Source organism: Lissotriton vulgaris, chromosome 4_1 (genome assembly GCF_964263255.1).
Source record: "Lissotriton vulgaris chromosome 4_1, aLisVul1.2, whole genome shotgun sequence".
Lineage (NCBI taxonomy): Eukaryota > Metazoa > Chordata > Amphibia > Caudata > Salamandridae > Lissotriton > Lissotriton vulgaris.
Window position 1 is genome coordinate 1,938,924,755 of NC_141691.1, and position 17,993 is coordinate 1,938,942,747.

General features: G+C 41.5%; 1 protein-coding gene across 1 annotated transcript in view; it reads right to left on the reverse strand.

The window, feature by feature from the left end:
• FAM135B (family with sequence similarity 135 member B) overlaps window positions 1–17,993 on the reverse strand; it is an 861,083-nt gene that overhangs the window by 285,709 nt on the left and 557,381 nt on the right. Inside the window, exon 7 of the mRNA XM_086966257.1 lies at window positions 17,671–17,844. Within this exon, the coding sequence (XP_086822383.1) occupies window positions 17,671–17,844 (174 nt within the window). The remainder of the gene's footprint in view (window positions 1–17,670; window positions 17,845–17,993) is intronic.

The following is a 17,993-nucleotide window of genomic DNA, read 5'->3' on the forward strand; positions in this document are numbered from 1 at the left end:
TTACAACACTACAGTGATTCGCACACTACTGTGATTTGCGAATACTGACTCTTGCTGATGAGATTCATTTCTACATACTACTGTGATTCGCACACTTATCCTCTGCGAACACTGATTATTTGAGAACAAATTTTCTAGAACTGTTTGCTGTCAATTACTTGTTTCTCTTTCTTGTTTATTTAGCTTTCTGTGGTTTGTGCAATGTCGTCTTTGCAATCTATTAATGCTCCTCCCTCTTTCCTTGAGACTCCTGGTGAGCCCCCAGTAAAGTGGGACATCTGGCTTGAGACATATCTGGGTGCCATTGGTGCTACTATGTATCGTCCGGAAAGAAAGAAATGTTTGTTATTACACTCCCTGGGGTTTGAGGGGAGATCGATCTTTAAACACTTACCTGATCTACCTGAAGGGGATGAAGTTTTAGATGATCATCTTTGCACTATAACTAAACTTAAAACACGTTTTGATAAACAACCCAATTTAATTGTACTGAGGCATACGTTTTTTAAAAGAAAACAATCTGATAGTGAAGACGTAGATGATTACAACTCGGTTCTCAGAACGCTCGCTTCTGTATGTTTGTTTGAGAACTTCATTGAACAGCTTATTCGTGATCAGTTTGTTGGGAATTGAAAAGATAAACATATCAGACAAAAGTTGCTATCAATGGATAATCCTCCACTCGCTGAAACTATTAAAGTAGCCAAAAGCATTGAAACTTCCAACATATCTCTCAAGTAGCTAGAAGATAAACCAGCTGATTCAATCAATTATGTGGGTCCTTCTAGAAAGTCTAAAACTCAGCCCATCAAGAAGGGTATGACTCACTCGTCGAAGAAGAAGTCTGACAGTTCGATACCTAGCAATATTTGTTTGTGTTGTGGTAGTTCGCCTCATGTGAAGGGATCTAAATGTCCTGCATTTAATGTCACTTGCAATTATTGCAAGAAGACTGGTCATTTCGCTTCTGTCTGTTTAAAAAATACATTTCAGAAGAAAGCTGTAGCCTGTGTGTTATAATCTGATGACTATGATTCTGAAGATTAAATTATTTCCGTAGTCCAAGACTGTATGGTTTCTAATGAGTCCTCCATTCCACTCACTGGAGATCCCTCAACATGTGATGATCCCATTGTTGAAATAAGAGTTGGTGATAAAAAAATCAATTTATTAGTTGATTCTGGAGCCAGGATCAACCTTTATAACTCAAAAACCTTTCCATGAGACGTGGGGAAAGAGAGAACTTTTTCCGCCTGATCGATCACCAGTCTCTAATGAGGGATGTAAGATCGACTTATTAAGTTTTATTGAGCATTTCCTTGTATTCAAGGGTAAGAAGATCAGGGGAAAAATCTATGTGGCTGTCAAAGGTCTCAACATTCTGGGTTGGTTTCAGCAGGGACTATTTGGCATGCAATTGAGACCAGGGACAAAGGAACAGGTTATGTTAGTTACATGTGATGAAGCAAACACCAGGTGGATCAATGAGTTTCCTACTGTTTTCAGTGATGAATTGGGTAAGATCTCAGGTTTCAAACACAAAATTATTGTTAAGAAGGGTGCTACTCCAATCAATCATAAACTCAGGAGTGTCCCGTTTAGTGTCAGAGAGGATCTTAATAAAGAACTCTCTCTTCTTTATGTGAAAAGGGAGTCATTGAACCTACGGATCCATCCCTTTGGTTATCCCCCTAAGTAGTTGCTCGCAAACGGGATGGAAAGTTGAAAGTGTGTGTGGCTCTCAGGTCTCTCAACAAAGAGATTTGGGTTGATTCACACCCTGTGCCCAAAATAATTGATTTGTTCTCATGTTTCAAAGGGGCAAAAGTTTTTTCTAAGTTAGATTTGGCTAGCGCCTACCATCAAATAGAACTTCATCCTGAATCATGTTCCTTGACTGCTTTTGTGTCGCCCCTTGGCACTTTTCGTTATAAAAGGATGCCTTTCGGGTTAGCCTCCGCTGCATCTGTTTTTCAGAGGGTAATGCAGAATATGTTGAGGGGTGTAGAGGGTGTTCTTGTGTTTCAGGATGACGTTCTTATTTATGCAAAAAACAATTAAAGCCATGACAACATCACCAGAAGAGTTCTTGAGATTTAAAAAAAATGGTGTGGTGTTAAAGAATGAGAAATGCAAGTTTTCGTGTGATCAAATCGAGTACTTGGGTCATCCTCTGTCTAAAGATGGAATCAAGCCCAGGCAAGGTCTTATTGATGCAATAATGAATGCCCCTGTACCCAAGGACAAAACAGGAGTTAAGTCTTTATTAGGGTTGTTGGAATACTATTCTAGATTTGTCTGCAACTATGCGTCCATGGTTAGACCCATCAGCAATCTCCTTAAAAGTTCCAAGAAGTACATTTGGTCTTCAGATTGTGATCGTGCTTTTGTGGAGATTAAAAAAGCTCTGAAAGAAAGTAATGCGTTGACACCTTTTGATCCGGAACTACCTTGTTTTGTAGCGGAGGATGCAAGTAAAAATGGTTTAGGTGCTATCCTTACGCAAAGGTCAAGTGACCAAGAATATACAGTTGCATTTTTGTCCAGAGTTTTGAGAGGTGCAGATGAACATTATTCCGTAGTTGAAAAGGAGCTATTAGCTTGTCTGTGGGCTATTGACAAATTTTACCCATATGTTTGGGGAAGATATTTTAATCTAGTCACTGATCACAAACCCCTTGTGTCAATATTATCTTCTGGTCCCAGTAAATGTTGCACTCAAGTAATTTTAAACCCAAACCAGAATGGTTAGCAAGTTGTTACAATATCAGTTTGACATCTCACACATTACTAGGGGAAAGAATGTCAGAGCTGACTTTTTGTCACGTTTTCCTCAAGTTTCTGATCTTAGCGAAGGCACAGGTTTCCAGGATTTATGTGATGAGGATGATGAGGACTGTTTTGTAGCTTCCGTTGACATTCCTGTCTTAGCTGTTGGGTCAGAAGATGATTGGAGATTGGCTTTTTCGGAGGACAAGGTTCTTCAAGATGTGTGTAAGTTTGTGATGAATGGATGGCCGAATGAAAAAGCTCTTTCTTCTGAGCTCCAGCCTTATTGGAAGGTTGAGTCTGAGATTTCAGTAGAAGATGGTCTACTGATGAGGTGTGACAAGTTGACTCCTCCACATTCTCTTAGGTCAGTCATTGTCAGAGAATCTTATGATGGACATCTGGGGATATCTCTTACCATACGACGTGTCCGTGAGAATTTTTGGTAGCCGAGTATGGATAATGAGATCAAGACCTCTGTTGAGAATTGTCTGTTGTGTGATTCTTCTGAAAAGGCAAACAAAGTTACTACAACTCCTTTATCTCCTGTTGAGTGTCCGGATGGACCATGGGTTAAAGTAGGTGTTGATATAATGGGTCCATATGAGGTTTTACCCCAGAACATGAGGTTTATCATTGGTTTGATAGACTATGCTTCCAAGTGGCCAGAGATTAAAGTTGTCAGAGAGTCAGGTTCTAACAGTGTTATAAAATTTCTGAAGGAGGTGTTTTGAGGGAAGGTTTTACTCAATTTCTTGTTTCAGATAAGGAAAGTCAGTTTGTGAGTTATGAATTCCAAAGTTTTCTTAAATCTAGTGGCACTAAACACCTCAATAGTTCTTTACATTATCCACAAGCTAATGGCTTAGTGGAAAGAATGAACAGAGTTGTGGGGGAATGTGTTAAATGGGCTATCAAAGGAAAGCATGATGTATTGTCCTCACTAGAGAGTATGGTGTGGTTCTACAGAACGACTCGCCATTCAACCGCTAAGTTTTGTCCTTTTGAAGTCTTGAGAGGGAGGAAAGCCAATACAAGTTTTTGTCCTGGATGGATAAACAAATGGTTTGACTCTTTGGTTGATGTTGAACCTATTATGGATAGTGTCATATCTAATGTACATCACATGCAGGAAAAAGAGAAAGAGTGGTTTGATAAGAAGAGAAATGTCAAGGTAGTATCATTGTGTGTTGGTGATTTTGTAAGGATCAAAAAACCTGTGCATGACAAGAAAGGTAAGGGTAGGTTTAGTGATCCTGTCAAGGAGGTCAAAATTGGTAACAATTCTGTTCAAGTAGTAGCTGGTAATTAGTGGAATGTGTCTAAGGTTGTTAAAACTAAATCTGGGGCTGGGTGTTGTCTCAGCAGTAATAATTCTAAAACTTTGGACATTGTTGATTCTGACCAATCTAACTCCCGTATGCAGAGGAGGAGAAGCTCAAGAGTTACTGTTGTACCTCACAGGTTTGTGATTAATTTTATTTTATTTTACTGTTGTACTTGTTTCATGCTTCACTGTTTATTTTCTTTTTCTTTTTTTAAATGTTTAAGAAAAGGAGGTATGTTATATTCTAAGCATACTGTTTGATGTTATGTTGAATGCTCAGTGTTTGAAAGTTATGCTTCTAGAGATTTCATGTAGAGCTTATTTCAATGGGATTGTAATATCATTGCTTTTGGAATGTTATGATTTCAATGCTGGGTAGTTAACTGGGACTGTGAGGATTACTGGCAGATGATAAGCTGTGTAGATCTACATCTCTACAATAAACTCAATTGAAACTCTTCAAATATCCAGGATTTATTGACTTTATAACATATATATATTTCTGATCTACTCTAGCACTGTCTAAATGCAACATTTCTATGTATATGTAAAGCGCACTGTCTGATACCCTATTCTGAGTCTTGTTTGTGCTAAAAAAAAAATATATATATTACATTTTGCAAAATAACTTAGATCCCCTAAATCTTCACAGCGAAATTGTACTCCCATGGCTTGTCATAGTGGGTGACATACGATGGCAATCTGTGAGACTGCATGTAACCAAATACCTATTTACGGCATGTAACAAAATGTAATACCAACCCACTGTTAGATGCAGAAGGGTCTCTATTATATGCTTTTCACAAAAAATAAGTTAGGCTTATTGCCTTTGTAATATTTTTATAGTAAACAGGCCAGACTTATAACATTTCCGCATAACATTTTCCTGCACACCAATCACGCCTAAAGCTGATATCATTGGCTTAACCGCATAACCAACATACTGAGCATAAGCTTCCGCGCAAGCCAACCATCAGGCATACAGTCATAAAAGTACAAATATATACAATATTAGAGTTACCAAAGCAAAGCAAAATTGTATCTGCCCTAACAGGGCTTAACAAGGATTTTCACAGTGCAAATCTTCTACACTCATGGTTTGTGAGAGAGTGTAACCTACAACAATTAACCCTGGGCATAGTAGGCGTAGTGGGGCTACGCGAAGCTAGATGGAAGTGGGCGAGAAACTACGCCCACCTAAGCACTTCGCGTAGCCCCACTTTGCGCCACCACCCTCCCTCCTGCCCTCCCTAAATACTTACATTACCTTTTAAAAAGGAATTAAAAAATACTTACCATGTACGCTGCATCCCCCGGGGATCCCTCTCGTAATCGCGCCGCCATCTTGGATACTAATGCGCATGCGCGGCCGCCCGCGCACGCTCAGTGTCATAATGTCTCATAATAGATATATGAAACCTATGAAAGCTAGCATGCTTTTCCCAATGAACTGAAGAAGCCTTTACCTTTTTAACATTGGAGTTACACTTTACCTAACACTGGCCTATTCAACTTCATATACACTAGCAACCATCATGTATACATTTAAAAAATTACAAATATGTAGAGCACTGCAGCTGGCAAAACAATATACACCCCTATTCAACAAGGTCTAGCAAGAACCATCACAATGACAGCCCCTTTTGTTTTGTCAGAGTGGGTGGTCAACATCAAAATAATTGCCTACTATAGTGATACTGTACTACTCTGTACTACTGTGATACTCCATGTAACAAAATACCGCTCTATAGGCTTTAAGCTAGATTAATAACAATTCACACCTAAATGCCTATCAACTTCAACATATGCTTTTCTTAATAAATGCATCAGGCCGACTGGCTTTATCATAACATTTCATAATAAACAGGTCAGATCTGTAGCTATGAGCACAAGTTAGCCATGATCAGTCCTGCTGCAATGAGTACAAACTTTGTCACCAGCCAAAAAAGTACAATTAATGCAGTCTCTTTGTGGAAGTACATGCATTCAGCCCAATCAAATCTATATCTATACTAATATAATAAAGAGAGAGCCCAAACCTTTGAGGCGGATAATCTCAGGAACCACAGCACCAATCACAACACCCAATACAGCGTTGGAAAGGGCAGTTGCAGCAGAAGGACATAGGCTAGGCAGACGCCCACCATAAACATTTAAAAGGTAAAAGAACCGTGCCAGCAAAGTAGTCCCTTGTGGGCGTGTCTGCGTTGTGCTGTGGGCGTGTGATGGGGACGTGACAAACACTAAGGGCGTGTGGTACTTCCGCCCTTCATGCCATGTCTCATATCGTGTGCTGTGGGCGTGTGCTGGGGGCGTGGGCGTGTGCGGGGCGCAGGATTACGGAAAAAAAAGCTAGCGTTGTGCCCAATATTTCATTGTTTTTTCTTCCCAGGTTCTGTACATTCCAGCTCAGGGTGTCCACCCTGCTCTCTTTAAATACCCCTGCACCCCATACTCAAAACCCACCCTTACTCCTTAAAATACCCCAACACAATTAAACACTAACCCATCTTAACCCTATAAATATACCCTGTACCCCAAAACCCAAACCTATCCCTAAACCCTAAAAATACCCCTGTGCCCCAAAACCCAAACCTAGCCCTGAACCCTATAAATACCCCTGTACCTCAAAACCCAAACCTACACCTGAACCGTAAAAATATCCCTGTACCCCAAAACCCAAACCTAGCCTGAACCCTAAAAATACCCCTGTACCCCAAAACCTAAACCTACCCCTGAACCCTAAAATACCCCTGTTCCCCAAAACCCAAACCTAGCCCTGAACCCTTAAAATACCCATGTACCCCAAAACCCAAACCTACCCCTGAACCCTAGTAATACCCCTGTACCCCAAAACCCAAACCTAGCCCTGAACCATAAAAATAACCCGGTACCCCAAAACCCAAACCTACCCCTGAACCCTAAAACACCCCTGTTCCCCAAAACCCAAACCTATCACTGAACCCTTAAAATATCCCTGTACCCCAAAACCCAAACCTACCCCTGAACCCTAGAAATACCCCTGTACCCCAAAACCCAAACCGAGCACTGAACCATAAAAATAACCCTGTACCCCAAAACCCAAACCTACCCCTGAACCCTAAAATACCCCTGTACCCCAAAACCCAAACCTAGCCCTGAACCCTAAAAATACCCCGGTACCCCAAAACCCAAACCTAGCCCTAAACCCTTAAAATACCCCTGTACCCCAAAACCCAAACCTACCCCTGAACATTACAAATACCCCTGTACCCCAAAACCCATACCTATCCCTAAACCCTAAAACTACCCCTATACCCCATAACCCAAAACTATATCTGAACCCTTAAAATACCCAAATACCCGAAAACATATACCTCAGTACCCCAAAACGTATACCCCTATACCCATACTTACCTTATCCAAACATTTAAAAAAAACAATGTTTTACCATTCATGCATTTGCAACGAATTTCGTTGTAAATGTATATAAAATGTAATGCCATATGTTATAATGCGAAACAAAAGGGGATGATGGACGGAACGTTTGAGCAAATCAAACACTCACCCCCAGTCAACTGATCTGGGTTTAATCCATCACCATTCTTTATCTCACTCAGCCACCCCAGTTCAGACATGGCCATATACAAATCAGTCTGACCCTGTGCCTCATGGGAACAGTCCAGCCCGAACTACCGAGCCATGTCTTAACTGGACGGGAAACAAGCGTGCATTATAATGGCATTGCGGAGTCATGGTACTTTCTTAATGAAATTATGCGGAGTGATGGTATGCGGAAAGAAAGTTGCCCAATAATGGGTGTTTACCCGGTAAGTACATTGGTGGCACGGCGGCCAACATCTCCAGCAACATACAAATATTTTTTCACCACCGATTTGATAAATGCACAGGTCTCTCTCATTGATGGCCAGTAACGACATACACATTTAGACACACCTCCCGCCACAAGTTCTAGAATTGCGAACTTTAGATCTGGGGAGCTACGTTCGAATCTCGGCATCAGCTCAACATCCTGTGATTCCAGGCAAATTGCTTTGTCTCTCGGTGCCTACCACAAATGAATGTGTTCTTCTGTAATGTAAATTGTGCTCATGCCATGATGTTGAGTTTGCGCTATATAATATTGCAAGGAAAAATAAAGTAAGGCAACTAAAGTTCACACCCTACTGAACGCGCACTCTTAAGTGCATCAGCAATGCACTGTGAATTGGAGCGTTTCACAGGCCTGTCACAGATAAGAAATGCTATCAAAACGAAATCCTACAAAACAATATACTACTGGCCGGCAGCATTCATACCAGGACAACGTCGGGACGGGCTGCTAGTCCTATATAGACTAACACATGTGAAAAGTCTGAGTCTCTCTCTCAGTAGGATTCTGATCATTATCTTTTGTTGCTTACAGAAGGTCAGGTGACAATTGCAGTATACTTGATAGTAAAGTTGTAGATTTATTGACTGTACTCATCCCATCTGTGCTGCTGCCAGGAAAAAACAACATAAATTGTCTAGTTTTATAAGACAAGACACTTTAATGGCATTACAATGTCATGGGTCTGTCCCTGAAAATTCAAGCTGAGGCAGCTGGATAAATAAACAAATTAATCACAGCTGCATGGGGGCAAGCAGTTTTGGTGGAAGAACAGAATTGCTGCCAAATTAAAAGATGTACTCCTAACATGTGGGCAATGCCAAAGTTCCTCTCCTGCTGATTCTCACATAATTGTTCGGTGGTGTGCTGTCAAGCAGACCATAATACTCATAATGAACAGGCATGTACAGTCCATCCTCATTGCTTGAGATGACCTGGAATAGTCACAAATGTTACACTTGAATCAGCGGGATTTTTAATAAGTTCTGATGGAACTGGCATTCGTCAGTCCTAGCAGGAGCAGCTGGTGGTGTGAGTCCCATTGGCCTACTGAAAATTGAAGTCGTACCCTGACACTTACTTTTTTTTTTTACAAATTAACCATGGAAGAGGCACTTTCAGAGCCGTACAAGAAGTGTGTAATTTGCAAAGGCACGAGCCAGTCCATCTATGTGGTGTGGTGTCTAACAACATGGAAAAAAGAGATGGACAAAGACGGAGGTGTTGCACAAGGTATTTAGCACCACACTTTCAAATTTAAGATCCCATTGCCACAACGCTTGAACGTCATGCCATTCGAGGCCAGATATGATGATGACTGAACATTATGATCATTATGCATCTTCTGATCTTAGTTACTAGAATTATTAATACTGCTATTAGGGTGTTCTTTCATTGCAGACAAATTAACGACTCATGCTAATTTATCTGCACCACACACCATAATAAATGGGCCACAAGTTCAAACTAATTAAGAAAGTTGTTTTTACATGAGCATAATTACTTGGCTCGAAAGCACCATACTGTGTGTTAGCTATCAAATGGAATTGAGTGGCAATCCAAATGATGTTCTGCGTGTTTATTAGCATATTGCAGAAAAAGCCTACACGAATTAAATACCCAGTTTTTTTTATGCTAACAGCCTGGAAATGCTAATCAGGGAGTCTCTCTTTATAGTTACACAAAAGGTCAGTGTGGAGTGTTTATGTTTAAGAACTGAAGCTGCTTTACAGACAAAAAATGTTCATCCTTGGCTCTCCCACACAGTCAGTGACTGATTATGTGCCTAATGACTTCTTGTAGTTGCTAATTATTTTTGTATTAAGCGCTGAGAAAAGAATTGCCTCCTAGCACTAGCGTATATGTACTCATTTTGTCTGACTTTAGCTGGAATCCAATGGCACACACACAGGGTTCGAACGCTTGTTAGCTGGGAGTCAGAGCAATCAAAAAGGAGGTTCTGCGGTCTATATGCTAAGCTCCGGTTTCCAGGTGCTCTTCTGCGATAGTTACATGCCATTCCCAGTGGTTTTGTATTACCACAAAGCATAGAACTCTGCACAGAAGGAATAGGGCTCTGTGTGTAAACACACTTGTTTTCTCCCCATGGATTTTGTTTTCTCTTTAGTAAAAGGGCTCTCCTACACACCAACCAAATCTGATTGCAATACATTTATCTTCCCACCATGGAACGGTATTTACACCACACCTTACACTGAGTAAAAATACAACCTTTTCCAGTGTGCAAAGTAAAGGAACAGAGGGGCATATTATCAAGCCTGTGCGCTAAAATTATCGCCGGTTTATCGGCCGAAAACGGCCGATAAAGCGGCGATAATGGGCTTGATAATATGCTCTATGGAATTCCAATCGAAGCACATGTTAGATGTGAAGACATCTAACATGGGCTTCGATTGGAATTCCACAGAGCATATTATCAAGCCCATTATCGCCGCTTTATCGGCCGTTTTCGGCCGATAAAGCGGCGATAATTTTAGCGCACAGGCTTGATAATATGCCCCAGAGTTTGTGAAATCCAACAAATGTCCATGTTTGTGGGCATTCACAAACTTTCAAGGCTAACTTTACCTGAAGCACACATTTTCTCTCCCCCTGAGTAGTATTGATGTGTGTGGAGAATTCCGTACTCCTAGCAAAGATCGTCCCACATGTAAATAGGCTTACGCCTGCCAGGAACCTCTTTATTAATTCCTGGAATGTGCATGTAAGGTAAATGTTGTGTAAATATAGATTTACCTTTAGGAACAGGTCCTATAGCACCCAGACTTCAAATATCTTCCCAGTCAGACCGTATTCAAGGAAAATGTTTACTCTTGAAATTCCCTGGAATTCCACCCTTTTCCAGGGATAAGGATTTGAAGATGACTTCTGAGGAAGTCTGTAACTAAGAAACCTCAAGAACTTCTCATCTGTCTGCAACATCAATCCAAAGGGTCTTCAGTCAAAAACGTTTGCCCACATGCATCAAACTCCCGTTTTGCGTTTCCAAATTTGCGATTTTTACCGAATCGCAAATAAGGATTCGCAAAACGGGATGCATCATAGAAAGTGCTTAATATTTCCGATTCGGTAAAAATCGCAATTTTTACCGAATCGCAAATATTCTGCGAATTCAAAATTGCGAATTCGCTATTCCCATTGATTCCTATGGGCCAAAAGGCCCATAGGAATCAATGGAAATTGCGAATTCGCAATTTTGAATTCGCAAATGTTGATGCATTCCGTGGGTGCAGGGGGGGGGGTCCAAAGGCAGTGGAAAGTGGAAAGTGGAAAGGGTGAAAAATGAGTGATTGTAAAATTAGGTAAGCTGGGTAGAAATAAAGAATTTATTAGTGTCTCCCAGTCCCTTAGGTTAAAAGACAAGTGCAAATGCGGGTTTAGAAATAATATCCGCAATCAGTAGTGGTCCACTCATTTTTCACCCTTTCCACTTTACACTGCTTTTTTTCAGTCGCCACTAAATCATGTGATACTCTCCTCTCACAACTCCATTTCGGTAACGGTAACATCTGACCGGCCGTCTTGTTTTGTCTCCTGGGCAAGGAGATCCCAAATGATGCAAAAGAGGGCAGTACACACAGGCTTCTGATGGGAATTTTTCCAAACGTCCTTGAGCCCTTACTTGGCCAATTTCACATTTAAAACGTGCATGGTGTGTTCCCATGGGTGGTATCTGTATTGCACTTGCGTTGTGATTCCAGACGATTAACTCACTCTCTTGACTACTAGGTACCACTTGGTGTTTAGACATTGATTTTGGGGCATGTACCTGGGTAGTCGTTAAACTTGCCCTTGGGCCCTCTTCTAAAATGTTGTTGTGCAAATAAATTTAAAGTGCCATTTTAAGAATTGTCACTTAAAATCAAACTTTACCATAAAAGAGGGGTATAAATTATAATTCCTCAGGCACCAAACATGATTTTCCTATCTTTTCGCAATTACATATTATCACTTACATAATGCAATAAAGTAACCCAATGTTATCTTATGCAATAGGCAGGCCTTGCAATAGTGAAAAAAGAATTTCACTACCGGGACATGTAAAACTTAAAAGTACAGGTCCAGCTTTTTAAATTCAATGCACCATGCCTTGTGGGCTCTTTGGGGCCTACCCTGGAGGTGTCTTATATGTAATAAAAAGGAAAATTTAGACCTAGCACAAGGTTTATTTTATCGTAAGCTGGTGCTCAAATGGTGCATCAGACCCAAGATGCACAGCCAACAGGCATCAAACGACCCGAGTAAAACAAAGCTGAAACTGATGATCCATGGGCCCTGTGTCATACTTTAATTACTTATCAGCTTATATTGTGCTTTTTGTTGTGTTTATCCAATTCTGAGCATGTAATGTCAAACTCTTTATACAGGATTTATACAGATGGGTTATATGTTAATACAGAAAGTAAATATGGTATTCTGGACTCCGTTTCCACTTCATTTTACTCGGGTTTTTACATGTTTATCATCACGTGATGGGTTTAATTTGAGGTTAATCATAGGGGCCAGATGTACAACCGTTTTTTGCGGTCGCAAAGGGGTTTTAGGCCCCAGGTGACCCCTTTCCCTTTGGGAATGCAGGCGCAAATATTCTTTAAGGGCAGGCACAGGGACCACTGCCTGCACTTAAAAAATGAAACTGAAAAGTTTAATTTAGATTTTTTAAACGATTCCCGTTTTCCTTTTAGGGAAAATGGGCTGCATTTATAAACAAAAACTGCTTTATTTAAAAGCAGTCCCAGACATGGTGGTCTGCTGACCCCAACAGGCCACAGCCCCTGGGAGTGCCAGCCATTCCGAATGGGGTCACAAATTGCGCCTGCCTCATTAATATTCATGAGACATGCAATTTGCGACCCCATTAGGAATCCCAAACAGTGTCTGAGACACTGTTAGCAATCCCAATTTGCGAGTCGCAATTTGCGAGTCGCCAATACGAAGCAATTTGCGAGTCACAAATTGGTGAGTCGCACATCTGGCCCCTAGTTTTTTAGGTTTAGCCTGGCTGCGCTTGAGTTGTCTGCGAGAAATGGTGTATCCTGTCTATGGGCTGTAAGCACACCCATGTATTGCTATTTGGTCTTTGTTGTGACATTCAGAAATGCTGGTTTTCTAGTGTTCCTTTGCTTCCAATTGTCCCTCCTTTGGGTGCTTGGTACAGCCCAGGTGATTTCACTAAGTGATGGTTTCAGTTGGCTATCACACAATTCCTCCTCAAACAGCACACTGATGGTCTTCTTCCTATGTGCATTGCAGCCTCAGGGTTGATTCTCTGGTTGAACATCTGTTCCTTCTAAACAGCTGTAAACACTTGCTTCCTCCTCCCTGCTCGTTTTTCTGTCACATTTTTACATGCACCGTGGAAATATATATATTTTTTTATGCCATGTTTTATACAGCGGAAACTCACCCGAAGGTCCTGGAGCGCTTTACATAAGCACCAGTTTACCAAGATCACATTCTTTTTCGGTAGGCACCTAGTGATTTGCCCAGAATCACAGGATGTGGAGCTGACCCAAGACTCGAGCCTGGTTTCCCAGCGACAATGTCTGCAGCTCTGACAGTTACGCCACATCCTCTGACCTGCACTATCTTATAAACAGCGCAGCATTTTCTGAAAGCTGCTTCCTTACAGTTCTGAGAGGTGGGATTAGCTCACGTTCCAAGGCTTCTTCGTCTTCACAGACCAGGCTCATGTGACCTTAAAAAGTCTGGACATTCTAATTCTTATGGGTCGGAAGCACTTCCAAGCATGATGGTGTGGACCGGAATGATGGTGTTTCCATGTATAACACAGCACTGCATTGTATTATTACACAGTGGTGGGCTAAATGCCACAGTGCTGCCTGTTCAGCATGACACAGAGCTGCTCTGTATTAAACAGACCTGTTCAGTATAATATAACCCTACCACGTAGACTTTGATTTCGCGCTGTAAGCTTCAGTGTACAACCGATCTATGCAACATGTGCTGAACCCTCTGAGCATTGCTTCCCGATCCGACAGATTGTATTCTGCAGAGACTTCACTCTACTTCCACACTGTGAGATACTTACTGGAGTGGTGTGGCTCACTGGTTAGAGGCGGCAGACCCGGAAGCCGAAAACTGCCCGGGACCAGGGTTCAACTCCCGACGCGGCAGAGTCGTGGACCAGGGTCAGCGGACTCGATAATTCTCGCCTCGGTGCCTACTCTAACCAGGGATCACATTGGCAACTCTGGGCATTAGCTTGCCTCATCTCTATAACGGCCCCCCCGCATTCGCCGGGGATGCCTGGTTTCACCTTGGAGATACCCAGTAGGGACCATCTCACAGGGATAGCCAGGACGGGTTCCCCAGCGGTCTACAGCGCCACGGCGCCTCAGGGCAGCAGTGCGCTTTACAAGACACTTACATTTACATTTAGATCCTAGCTGATTTTTGCTACCTACGATTGAGACGCATCCGATTGTGCAGAGATGTCACCCTGACAGATGCTCATATGCAAGTGACAGTAACTGTGGGTTACCAGAAAAGATCATGGCGACCCATCCTGCTTATAGACACAGAACAGGGCTACAGGCAAGGGCGGAGGCGGAAAGATATGAGAAATATACAGTTTGTTTTTAAAGGATAAAGGGTTGGACGGACTGGAGTGAATAAGGAATCATTACAGTTGGCGGTGGAAAAGGGCCTGGAGCTTTAAGAATTTCAGGGGAAGTCCACAATTATTAAAAAGTTTCTCTAGTGACACATGTGCCAGCACTCCAAAATGTAAAAAAAAAACAACAACAACATAAAACAAGGTTAATGGAACAAAATATGACAAACTGAAACTAAACGAATTTAGTACATGGGCCCGTGGCATGTGTAGAATCATTGCCCATCTCTCCCCCACTCACCATCCTTCTAAGTCAGGAACTCCTTATTAGAACTAGGCTTCACTACTTTTCAAGTAGCACCCTAATAGGTGTAAGCAGAGACATTTCAGGGCATGGCCAAGGTGCCCCTCCGTTCAAGGTGCCCGCTGGTAAAGTGAACTTTCTTTGTAGCTCACTTCTATATATTTCTCCATCTTGCCCTTAATTTAAAATTCAGTGGTTTTAGGAAACATTGGTCCTGAGTTAGCTACAAATGGTGTAATAAAATGCAGAGTTGCCCCCGACTCTGACGCACACCGCTAATTCCACTGTTTGGCTGAAGCTCAGTAAAGGGTGCTTACGTCCCCACTACCTTCCCAATATTATAGCACGCCGCATACCCTTGACTGACTAAGGTTATGTTGCATGTGGAGGCTTGAGGTTTCACATGCTGTGAACTGCACAAAGTACACTTGGCACTTCCAAGTATGTAGAAATGTAAGAAATCAAAGAAACGATAACAAACAAAATCCCTTATAAACACAATACTGATTACAAGTTCCACAAAGCGAAGGTAAAACCAGGGCACTCCTGAGGGACAACTAGGAATCTAGGAACACTAATGTATGTACCACCCTTCATTATTTTAATTTGGTATACTTACACACTTATATGCTCAGGGAAAAGATGTTTGAAGCACTGGCAAAATTACTTTTTTCTGTTTGGGCACTCGACCCCTCTAAACTCCAGCAATCACACCATTATCCAAGACCACTTGGTATAGTCTATCGTCCTCCTTCTGCATCTTTTGGTAATGCATAAAGACAGTCACGCTATAATACCCATAAATATAGAATGGTTAACATCCACATAGGCGAGGACCTGTGCTTGCATGGTTCCTTAAAGATTTGCATCCAGGACAGCTAAAAGCTGGGTAACCCAACAGCTTCAACAGTAAATTCTGCAAAAAATTGATATATGATGTAATGGTGCAAATGAATATGCTACCCCAAAACTGGTCCCAGGAAGCTTGTTTCCGTTCCAGGGAAGACATGGCTTGGCAGTTCAGGCTGGACTGTTCCCATGAGGCACAGGGTCATGACTGATTGCATATAGCTGTGTCTGAACTGGGGTGCTGGAGTTGAGTGTCTGAAGTGTCTTAAACTTTTCAGCGCTCCGTCCAGCATCTCCTTGTGTTTGCAAATGAATATCTAGCCATAACTTTTCAACATGCTGCACAGCAGTCACCCTGTTCTACTGACAGGACCTTTTTAACTTTTCATATTGTAGTTACCCCTGGTGAAGGATATATTCCCGTAATGTATTGGGTGCAAGCATAATGGATGAAATTTACATCATCACATGCTGTAGAAACAAGCTTGGAGTGCTTCTTGTGCAAACTCTAAATAATACAATTTCCATGTTGTGAATAAAAAACGAAAGATATTGGAAATCCATGTTTCTTTTGGACTAACATTTAAGATAGTGATAAAAAAATTAAAAATGACAAAATAATGATGAAAATAATAGTGTTGATGTAGTTACAATGTCCCATCGGTCTGTTGGCTGTCCATCTTGGGTCTGATTAACCAATTGGGCACCAGCTTATAATAGATTTATGCGTGTCTGGGCGGAACTCGTACTATGTTTGCACACCAAATTTCTTGCCTTTGAGCATCTGATAAACTCTAAAAATGTTGCATTTGAGTGTAGAACCATTTTTAAAGATTGGTCTGCATTCCATCATTTACATAAAAGGTTTATTTTGCCAGGTTGAAATGACAATTTAAAACTGCACACAGGTTGCAATGGCATGATTTTAAAGGATTGCTTTTGTGGGTGGCACAATAGTGTTGAAGGCCCACTAGTAGTATTTAAGTTACAGACCCAGCAGGGGAAATGTAGTACCTCTTTACTAGGGACTTACAAGTAAAATAAATGTGCCACTTGGATGTAAGTCAATTTCACCCTGGTTAAAAGAGAGAGGAAAAACACGTTAGCACTGGTTAACAGTGGTAAAGTGTACAGAGTTCTAAAAGTCAACAAAAACGGGTTCAGAAATACAGGAGGGGTGAAGTATAAAGGTTTGAGGTGAACCTGCCAAGAAGGCCAGGTCTAACACAGAGTCCTTCCTAGATCTCCAACAGCATTGTACTAAAATCCTTGCGCTTCAATAAAAAACACATACATCGCTGCAGCATTCAAGCTAAGGCTGGCTTAGAAATACCAACCACCCCTTTTGAGCACAACATTGCATTGTAGGTATTTACCAGGCCTTCAATGTTTTTTTTTTTATCTAACATTATGTATTGGTTGTACTTTGGACTACTGATCAGTAAAATTGGCACACCTATCCATTCACACAACACAACACAACACAAACAACCCTTAGCATTTTGCGTTAATATTAACAATCTCCCACTATTACTAAATAAGAGATTAGACCCAGTTCTTATAACAATGCATAACCAAAGACAACAATCAGACCCTCTTATGCTACTGATTGGAGCAAATTCCATAAAAGTAAAAAAATAGTCACCCTGATCCAGGAGGCACTTCATGTCACATTAGTAGCAGAAGGCGCAATACAAATGCTCGTGGCATAAAATAACACAACATGGTTCTAAAAGCAGTTTTTCACGTTTGACCTCTGAAGATCTCAGAGGAAAATGTTTTGTTGAAAGTCAAAAAGACAGGGTGTTTCTTAAAAAATGCAAATACAACTCAATGGGTCACTATAAAAGACAGTACCTTGTGGTACCCAATACACAACCATGCAGTGCTTGCCATATGCAGTAACAAGTGATTCAAAGAAGCTAGTGCCTAACCGAGATGGGACTCCGTACCTGATCAGCGGCTGGTGCAGTGCGACCAGCGAAGCATGCACGGTGACAGATATCACAGACAGGTGGAAATAGTCAAACATGACAGGAACATGGTGGTGCAAGCCTCTCCGCGGGTGAAAGTGAAGGCCGAGCGTGCGCGTGCTAATCAGTGGGATCGCTGCAATCTCCTTCAGCCTGAAACAAAGGTGTACACGCGTTAATGAATGCAGTGTTGTCACAGACACCGCCATTGATACAAGGAAAATAATTAGATACACACAGAGAAGCAGCGGCTCAGTGCCAATTCCCAGTTACATGTCGGAGAAGGAATTTAGATTTTCGAG